General features: G+C 49.4%; 2 protein-coding genes across 6 annotated transcripts in view; both read right to left on the reverse strand.

The window, feature by feature from the left end:
* Positions 1-1,651: 1,651 nt before the first annotated feature.
* On the reverse strand, positions 1,652-5,875 carry LOC102301416 (acidic leucine-rich nuclear phosphoprotein 32 family member E; the record flags this gene model as incomplete). The annotated part of the gene is given in 7 exon segments (XM_005946112.3): positions 1,652-3,015; positions 3,100-3,133; positions 3,665-3,786; positions 3,860-4,022; positions 4,100-4,222; positions 4,545-4,694; positions 5,822-5,875. Coding segments are annotated over 7 exon segments (735 nt in total). The 3' UTR covers positions 1,652-2,926.
* Positions 5,876-6,597: 722 nt separating this feature from the next.
* Positions 6,598-9,885, reverse strand: part of gabpb2a (GA binding protein transcription factor subunit beta 2a) — a 9,918-nt gene continuing 6,630 nt past the window's right edge. For all 5 annotated transcript variants that reach the window (XM_005946120.2, XM_005946121.2, XM_005946119.3 and 2 more), the window contains exons 5-8: positions 9,663-9,816; positions 9,167-9,343; positions 8,965-9,083; positions 6,598-8,251 (exon numbers count right to left, since the gene is read on the reverse strand). In XM_005946120.2, the coding sequence (XP_005946182.1) occupies positions 7,901-8,251; positions 8,965-9,083; positions 9,167-9,343; positions 9,663-9,816 (801 nt within the window). In that variant the 3' untranslated portion in view covers positions 6,598-7,900. The remainder of the gene's footprint in view (positions 8,252-8,964; positions 9,084-9,166; positions 9,344-9,662; positions 9,817-9,885) is intronic.

Genomic DNA, 9,885 nt, shown 5'->3' on the forward strand with positions numbered 1-9,885 from the left:
CTCCATCATTATTAGCTAACTTACTCATGTGCAAATAAATAAATAAATCGCTCTTGTAAAAACCATTGCCGATGGGCCTATTGTTGATAGTCAATATATTCGTCCAATCACCCAACCCTAGCTTCCACTACTGTAGATATATTCATAGCACTCTGTAGATCTGTTTACCTCACACCGCTACATCTGTATATTTGTTCATAGTACACCTGTATATCTGCCCGTCTGTATAGCAATATAGAACATCTGTATGGTGCACAGATCATCTGTATATCTGTACATTTGTTTGTAGTTCAGCTGTATATTTGGTCTCTCTGTATATCATCTGTTCATAACTATTCCACCATTTAAACTACCCTTATCTGTCTATATCAGTACATCTGTATATTTGCTCTCTACTTAACTTATCTGTATGTGTTCTTCTCTTATTGCACTTGCTACTCTTGCACTTCTGATTAGATGCAAACTGTATTTCGTTACCCTGTATTTATACATGTGTAATGACAATAGAGTTGAATCCTAATCCTAATCCCTGCCACACAATCATTTCATCGATCAGTCAAGTCTAAGCAGTCTGTAAGCGCCGTGATAGCCAATGAGCAAGCATGGCGGTGGATAAAATTCTCATCATAAGGCTTCAAAAGCCAGCATGTGAAATCCCACCCACCCATCTTTATACATCTGAATCGCCCCAATCCATTTTTAATAAGTCATCAATAATCAGTCATGTGATGAATCACTTATCGTTAAAATATCAATAACATATAAAACATCTATGTGTGCTCAGGGCACGACCCTGTCTTCCTGGCTTTTTCAGGCCACCATGATGTGGCAAACAGTTTACTGAGCGACATCTCAGTGGCAGCAGGTATATTAAGCCACACCCACTCCAGAGTACTGTTGTTACCTGTGATTATCGTCCTGACTGAATAAAAGGATCAATAAGTGTTAGTGTTTAAAGTTGCTGATTTGCTGTCAGCTGACTAATAAAGAGGAGGAAAGCTGGTGGTTGAACGGCTCAGCAGCAGGACACTGGCGCCCTCCACAGGACAAAAAAAGAAAAGAAAAAGCTCAATCTGATCGGTGAACACTGGAAAAACACAATTCCTGTTATCAATCATTGATAGGTCTACTTTTTTAGCTTCGCACTCCTGTAAAAACTTTATTTAAACATGTGATCAGCGATCAATAACATTGAGTTTGTTTTCATCTAAAAAAATGTAAATGACATTTTTTTATTTACAGCTGATTGATATTCACTTCATTCACACGCTCTCAGGATGCTCTGACCAAGCGATAAAGCACAAACAATGATCTGAAACCAGAAACTCACCGAGGCTGCTGAAGCCAACCAGCCCTGCGACCTTTGACCCTTCAGGTAACGATGCGATTCCTGTCAAACGATGCAGAGGGCAGTGTCATCGAACAGATGATAACCAACCGGACGGCCGCTGCGATTGGTTCTTTGTATTCTTGGAAATAAGCACCTGAGCCCAGGTTTTGCAGATACTTCCTGTTGTGATGAGGAGCGCCGGCGTGCAGGTCGGAGGGTTTCATCCTGACTTCCTGTCCTCCTGGAAAGTACTTTTACTCGGGTACTGAGCTCCGTCTCCGCTTTTTCCCCCATTGTCCTGAACACATCACCACACTCCGCTTTTACTTGTTTAAAATCTTTTATTTAAAACTCAAACACCACAAAGAGTAAAACATCTTGACCCTACAGACAGGGTGAGGGTTCAAAGGTCAGAGATGGGGTTACCTCACTGCAGATACATCAAAATAAAAAACTTAAAAAACCCCAAACTGAGTCTATTTACAGTATTGCCTTAGAAGTGGTGAGTTCACCCTGACCTCAGCAGGTCACACACTTTGACCTGTTGAATGACAACACACCAGTTCAAAGGCAGCAGGGGGCGCTAACACAGCAACAGTAACGACCACTTCAAAGCGACTGTGGTGAGAAAAACTAACATAAATAAATAAAATGTGTATTTTTCATTTTAGATGGAAGGAGTTTAGTGTAACTTTCTTCAAGCCGTTTAGCCTCTGAAATGCATTAAAAACGATCATAAAACATCCAAATCACACAATTTCAGTTTATTTCACATCAGCTGATATTTTCGGAAGCACCGCCCCGTTTTTCCTGACTGGCTCCTGAATGTTCCAGCTTTAACTCTGATGGAGGAGCTGATATCGTGAAAACTCAAACGCTCCCCTCACATTCTCAGCTTTATTATTAAACTAATCACTTCCTGTTTCACTGTCATGTTTCTCAGAGCTACTGGCTGTAATTGGGCGCTGAGCTGATCACATTTAGTTATAGATTCAGGGCAGAGGAAGTCAAAGGTCAAACAGTAAAACAATAAAAGGAAGGTCATGAGGAGATTTGGAGAGCGCGCCCTGCTGCTGGGAAGGTGAAAGTGTGTTTATCGGATGGCTGCAGTTCCTGCTCGCAGTAAACCACCAACGAAAACCCGAGCAGACGGCGAGGTGGGGCCGGGCTGATCAGACGAAGCGGGCTTGGACTCATTGGTCTAATTTTCGTCTGTCTGTAGCTCTAACACGCTAACGCTGGAAGCTAGTGGCTTTCTGCTGTGTTGGAAGAGTAGGACAAACCATCGGGAGGTCGTTCAGTCCCCTCGGAGGAAACGCCGCCCCTGAAATAATAAAGAAAACGGCGACCAGAGGAGCTGAAACCCACTGAGGACGCGGGAAGCTCAGCAAACTAGCGAGGCGTTCAAACGCGGCTCAAAGTTCAGGGTGGGGAAAAGAGGGAAACGTGGCGTCTTCAGCAGGAAGCGTGGGGTTCGGACAAAATCTCTCAGAAATTCTCTAAAATTAAACACTTGACTCACAAACGCAAACTATCTCAGGGGACGCCGCCGCCAAGGAGAACAGGAAGCCACACAGACGACGGCCAGCTACAAGATTAGACATCATCATCATCGTCGTCATCCTCCTCGCCTTCATCGTCCGCCTGTCTCTTCCTCTTCTGTCCCTGAGCGCCCGCCGCATCATCTGCAGAAACATAACGGACCAATCAGGGCACGCCCCGCCCACCTGGAGCCTACATACAGCTGCAACACTGAAACACATGCTCACCATCCTCCTCCTCTTCGTCTTCCTCATCGTCATCCTGAGATGAAGCACAGAAAGAAGAGAAGCAGATTTACGTTTCTGACTGGACGACTCTGACAGGAAGTGAACGAACACGTTATCAGAGGAAACAAATTTAACTCGTCGTCAGGTTCAGAGGACCAAAAGTGCCAAAAACAGATGTAATAGAACATAATGAAAAACAATAATGTAGGAAATAAAAACAAAATGAAATACGTCATAAAAGAAGGATAAACAGATACAAAGAAATGATTACATTACAAATGGAGAAATACAAAAGTGTCGCTTTTGGTGAAAATTTTTTGTCAATGACAAATAGTTGTTTTGGTGCTTTTAATCCTCAAAACGGTCAGTGACGGGGGGCGTGGCTGACAACAGAAGGTTTGGCTGTCGGACACACACACACACACACACACACACTGCGGGGAAACTCGGGGTTCAGGGTCTTGGCCAAGGACACTTTGTCATGCAGACTGGAGGACCTGGGATTGTCTGCTGACCCCAGGATCATCTGCGGCTCCACCTGCAGGATGAAGCTGGATTTGCTCACCTGGTTGGCGCGGTTCACCTGGAAACCCAGCCCCGCCTCTGCACTCTCCGAGCCGTCCTCGTCCTCGTCTTCCTCCTCATCGTACGCGCCAGTTGGCCCCGCCCCGTCCTCGCCATCCTCATCTGCAAACACGCACACGGGCATGACGAAACAGAGACGAGGAGGAGGACGGCGCTCCGTCTGAGCGGGTCTCACCTTCGTCCTCCGCCTCGGAGTCGGGTGCCTCGTTGTCCTCCTGGTCGAAGCCGTCCAGGTAGGTCACCTGGGGCAGCAGCTCAAACACGCTCTCCCGGTACTCCTCCAGAGACGTGATCTCGCAGTTAAACAGGTCAAGGCTCTGCAGGCTCTTCAGGTGTTGCTACGGGAGGAAACGACACGTTAGAACCTCAGAACGTTTCCTCTGTGAGCATGGCTGGAGCAGCGCGAGAACCCCACCAGCGCCTCCACGGTGCTCAGCTCCTTGATCTTGTTCCCACTCAGGTTCAGGTAGGTCAGATTTGGACATTTCTCCGACAGCATCTCAAGAGAACCCGACAAATTGTTATCGCTCAGCTCCAACTGAGGGGGAGCAAAGACAAGAATGTCAGGAAAACCATCGGCCAGGAGAACCACAGTCCATGTGTGAAACAAAAAATTAGGATTTCTTCCTTTTCACTTTGTGGGTCCACTACACCTTCATTTACACATTAATTTAGCAGATTTTGATTTTGGTGGCATTGGTCCTTCATACTGCCAGTTACACCTGTCAAAGCACAAAGGCCCCCTGCTCGTTAGATCTCTCCCACCCGCAGAGTGTGCTCTCTGACCTCAAACCCAATCTCCTTCTTCCCCCTGAAAATGTTTGAATGCACCGTTGATGAGGTCAGACAGGTGAGCTCACCTTGCGTAGTTTGGGCAGCGAGGGCAGCTTGGCGAACGAGGTCAGACCAACGTTGACCATGCTGAGGAACTCGAGCTCCGTGAACTCATCGGTCAGACCGTCGACCTCGCCGTCTGCCGAGCGGCTGTTGTCCAGCACCAGCTCTGCGATCTGAGGACAGAGCAGAGCATGATGGGACATAAGCCTCCATGTGTGTTTTATTAATCAGTTTGAACATGAAGTATTGATGAACCCTATACCTGACTGTACAGAAGACAGAACGTGATAGATGTGATATTTGTTTATTTATCAGTTTATAAGTCAAGTCCGAGTTAACACGAGGACCACAGTCGAGGTCATTCTGAGCCTGTACAAATTATTAATTATACTTACAGGTTGCCTGGCAACTCATATTGATTAAGAAGGCTGCTGTAACATGAGCCAGAGCGAGCCAGGCTTGATGGACAGGTAAACACTCACACTTATAATCAGAGTGGGCGGAGAGTGTGGAAAACCAATCAGAGCAAATAAAGGTAAATCCAGTAGAGATGGCTCGACAATGCAGCTGAACAGGTGAGTGCAGAGCAGGTAGTTATCTACATGTAAATAAGCCCTTTTGTCACGTTTGATCGTCCACACAGCCTCCGTCAACTGGATCAATAATCTGATCGGAGATCAGGGTTAGTGACGTTGACTCTCGCTGGCTTCCTGTTTATGTAACGCGCCCGCACCCCCTCCCAGCTCCTGTAGGGAGGGGGCGGCACTCACCATCTGCTCTCCCCCCCCCGAATGGCGGAGCGTGTTATTCAACTGCTGCGGCTTATATAACGCATGAGCGCGCGCACGCGGCACCATACGACGGGCGCACGGACTCCGGTACTTCGCTGTAACGGAGATTAGGACATTCCCGAGCAGTAATCCAGCCCTAATCTGCAAGGCTAAAACCGGTTACCCGGTACTCTCGTTACAGTTACGGCCCGCAGAGTCCGCCAGGAGAGAACATTTCCGCGATTAATCCGCTTCTGTGACCCGGTACCGCCTCTGAAACGAGCTCCGTGTCGCTGTCCCGGAGGCTCCGAGGAGTGGTCTGTTCCGGGACTCACCGTCCACCCACGGCGGGTTACCCTGCCTCCTCACGCCGGACCCGCTGGGATTAAGACTATAAACCCGCTGCTATTCGGACGGCCAGAGCTGAAGGATGCTCCGCATCCCGTCGTGACCGTCAGCTGGACGCCCGAGAGCGGGCACCCGGATCCCGGGCGCACCTGCCGGGCCACATCAAAGACCGAACGGCTCACCTCCGCCGGGTTCCGGTTCCGCAGCTCCAGGGTTATCCTCTTCTTCATGTCCATTCTGTGGCAGCTGTGTGGCGGTGAACGGCTGACGGCGTCCCGGGGTCGGAGCGGTGCCTGCCTTCCTCTGCTGGCTGCCGTTCGCCTACTGATCCTCCATGATACGGCGAGCCCCGCCCACCACCCACGGGGTTGGACGTGCACGCCTGAGCCACCGCTGATTGGACGGCGGGCACATCAATCAGACTTGATTAGGTCTAGGTCGTTTGTCATGAAACCCAGACGGCACTGCAAAGCTTCATGGGAGTTGCAGTTTAATCGCACAAAAGCTTCCTTTTTCTTTCATTGAATTAAAGAAAGATCAGAGTGAAATAAAGCAGTTCTAATAAAAAAATGAACCGCTCTATAATTATTTACAGGACGGAAGCGCTGCACTAGTTTCAAGAGTATGAATACAATTAAACTTGACTTTACAGCTGGCTCAATAAATGCATCATGGATATAAAACTTAAACATCATTGTAATCATTTTGCCATCACAGCAGCAGCTGGCCCTTGTTGCTTTGTCAGTCTCCCAGCACTCATCACCCCTGTTACCAATTAAGTTTGTGCAGAAAACACTTGAAGGCAAAAATCAGAGCCTGGAGCCGTTTCAAGATGCCACGGTGTCCAGCTCAGTTCTTCATCCAGAATCAGGGACGCGTTGTTCATTCGCCTGTAAGCTACAGGACAGGAGCTAAACTAAAACAGGACATTTCCTTAAGGTCAGTAAACACCTCGCTGTTAGCTTATGAAACAAGCTTTTATTGAAAGGAAGAAGCGTTTACCTGAGATCACAGGTACACAGGCAGCCGCCATCATCATCATGAAGCATTAAGGTACAGTTTACAAAAATACAAATTTATATGTACACTGAAAAAGTCGACGTCACTGAGTGTATAAAAATGGCTGAAGTTATACAGGTGATGGAGGACAGGTGTGTTCTCAGGTGGGCTTCTATAAGGGAGCAGGCTGGGCAGACATGAGCCTCGCAGAGGAGCACTCCTGCAGCCTCAGGTGTGACATCGCCTGTCTCTGAAATGAAAAAGTGAGCGGTGGAGCAGTGCAGGTGAGGCACACTGTCCAGGATCAGGCAAGCTCAGCTATACTTGACACTTTTCACCTGGCAGGCCAATTAAGGTTTCCATTTCCTGTCTAGAGTATCCTGGAATGAATTAGCGTTTAGCACTTCCTGTCCTGACAGGAAGTGAAAGATTCTAACAGGAAACACATTATTCACTGTGAAGCATTTACACAGAACAGCTGTTTGCTTACGAGACAGCTGAGTGGCGGTGACCTTGAGGTGATGTGACCAGTCTGATGTTGGTGTAAAAATCAAAACATGTAAGTGTCACAAACCAAAGTGGGAGGAGTTAAAAGACCAAATTTAAGGACGGTTATGTAGATGAGTGAGATAGTGGAGGAGGGTGGAGCAGGGGAGCGTCACACTGCTGGTCATGTGACTTCAGCTTGCTCAATAGTCACCTGACCTTAGCGTGCCCCTTTAGAAACCACCTGGAAACAACATCATAATTAATGAACAGAGTCCATGATGGAGCTGGTTCAGCTCAGGTCAAAGGTCACAGGAAGACAGAGTAACGCTTCCTGCAGCTCATGAACACAAGGTCACATCGGAAGAACACAGGAGAGTCCGAGCATTCCTGGAAAACCGGCTCCTTTCACAGCACCCTCCGCTGGATGGTGAAGGGGGTAAAGCGGGTGTGAGTGGCAGGAATCAGTCCATAGAAGGAACATTTGAAGAAGCTTCCTCTCCGCCAGCGCCGGGCAGAGGAAACACGTTAAAGCGGCATTCGGGGAACAAATGGCTGAGGGTAAACGAGGTCCCTCTTCCTCCTCGGGTCGTCAATGTCCTCTACGCGGCAGCCATTTTGGACCCTGCTGAAAAAAAGAAGTGAAAGGTTTCTAAACCGGGGAGTCTGGATGGCACTGAGCCGAATTCCGCCCCCTGTTGAAGCATGTGTCACGCCAGGATCAGGTCTTTTTGTGGGCATGAGTACAGCGTGCAAATCCCGCCTGCTGCGCTCCGTTAGGAGCTCACCTCCGTCGCCTCTCCCCCCGCCTCCACCAGCGTCACTTGACCCTCCTCTCCCTCCATGATGATGCCCCCCTCCTGCAGCACCACCATCTCGCCCTCCTCCTCCACCACGCCGCCAGATCCCTCCTCCTCATCCTCCTCTCCTCCCACCACCTCCTCGGGGCTGGCAGCAGCGTTGGTGGCGCCAGCCGCCGTGTTTGCGGTGGCGGTGCCAGCCTGACTCTGGGCCATGGCCTCCAGCTTGATGCGGTACTCCTCCGCCTCCTGCTCCTTCCTCAGCAGCTGCTGTCGGTACTCCTGCGCCTTCCTGTTGGCCTCTTGCAGCTGCCTCTGCAACAGCTCCTGCAGGAAAACAAATAATCCTCATCGATCAGCACAAAACCATACAGACCAGCGCACCCCACCCAAACCACGGAGAGAAACCCATGTGGTGTGACATGTGCACACGAATTGAATGCTGGTGTGGTTTCAGACATTTGTAGCACTGAGGGGATTTCGAAAGAGGAAATTGTCAGATTCATGAAACTGGACTTCAGGTTTGGACATCACGCTTGAGGATCACGCCGTACGCATTTGCAACTCTTTTGGGGAAATTTCTCTCCAAACTAACCCACACTGTGAACCCACCCACAGCACCGGCTCACAAATGATCCCCGATTCAAATCTAATTCAATTACAGCGGGGCAACGACAACGGTCTAACTTCCTGTTGGGTTTGTGGCGTGGTTCCAAGAGGCACGGCCATGTTAACGGCGCTACAGAGCCATATTCAAAATAAAATAAAAGCATTGGATGAAATCAACTTTAGATCCACACACAGTGGAGCTGGCACACATCATTCAGGCGAACCCAGCTCTGCAGGTTTATACAAATCTGACTGACGCGCACGCACACGCGCTTCTTTATGGTCCCTCAAGACTACAGTGGGTCATTGGCAGTGTGACATCATGTCAGGCCTGGGGTCAGTGTTGTTTTCTATACACTGTAAAACGCAGCTCGCTGAAACTGTGAGCGGCGTTCAGAGGTCACTGATCACATTGTGGAGGCGGCGCTCACCGTCTCTCCCGTGTTGTTGTGGTTGTTGGTCACCTCCAGCTTCCTCTTCCTGGAGGGCGGGGGCTGCGGCTCCTCCGTCACCACCTCCTCTGTCACGGTGTTGGCAGGCACGGCAAGCACTGGATAAGATAAAATAAAAATCAGGATGTAAATGGCCTCAGGACTTCCCGCCACTTCCTGTTCAAAGGCATCAGCATCATACTCTGCTGTCCATGCTGCATGGTGACGAAGAACGGCTGTGCCATCCCTCCTGTTGTCTGCAGGTTTCCGTGCTGGTCGGTTACTATGGTGATGACCCTCTGACCACCTTCGTTTACGACTGTGGCGTGCTGGATGTTGGAGTCAAGAGCGCTGGCAGCCATCGCTTCCTCAGAGTCTCCTGAAAAACAAAAGGGGGTCGTTACAGCGATGCGGTCTGCGGCTTCTCATCGGTGTCCGGGACCGCGGTACTGTTTGTGCAGCATTTCAAAAATGGCGTGAAGGAGGCGCTCTCGTGACTCAGAGTATTTCCACTGACCAGCCATTCGGTGGCAAGGAATCTGCTGAGGTTGCATTTTTGGATTGCTTGGAAACCCCCGGTGTAGTAAGTACTGAAAAATGACCAGGTGCTACCACCGTGTCAAGCTGTGACGTGCCGATCAAAGAGGTAGAGATGGAAAAGGGCTGTGTGTGTGTGTGTGTGCGCGCACACATCTCACCTGCATTGGCCTTGTTGAGCAGCTCGGCCAGGTTGACCACGCCCCCCTGAATGGCAGGTATGCCCTGGATGATGAACTGTGGTTGGTTGGTGGTGCTGCTCGTCTCCACATTCATGCTCACCTGGTTCATATTCACCTGATTCTGCATGCCCTCCTACACACACACACACACACACACACACACACACACACACACACACACACACACACACACACACACACA

This window comes from Haplochromis burtoni, unplaced genomic scaffold, assembly GCF_018398535.1.
Source record: "Haplochromis burtoni strain Fernald_Lab_line unplaced genomic scaffold, NCSU_Asbu1 Contig_472, whole genome shotgun sequence".
NCBI classification, from domain to species: domain Eukaryota; kingdom Metazoa; phylum Chordata; class Actinopteri; order Cichliformes; family Cichlidae; genus Haplochromis; species Haplochromis burtoni.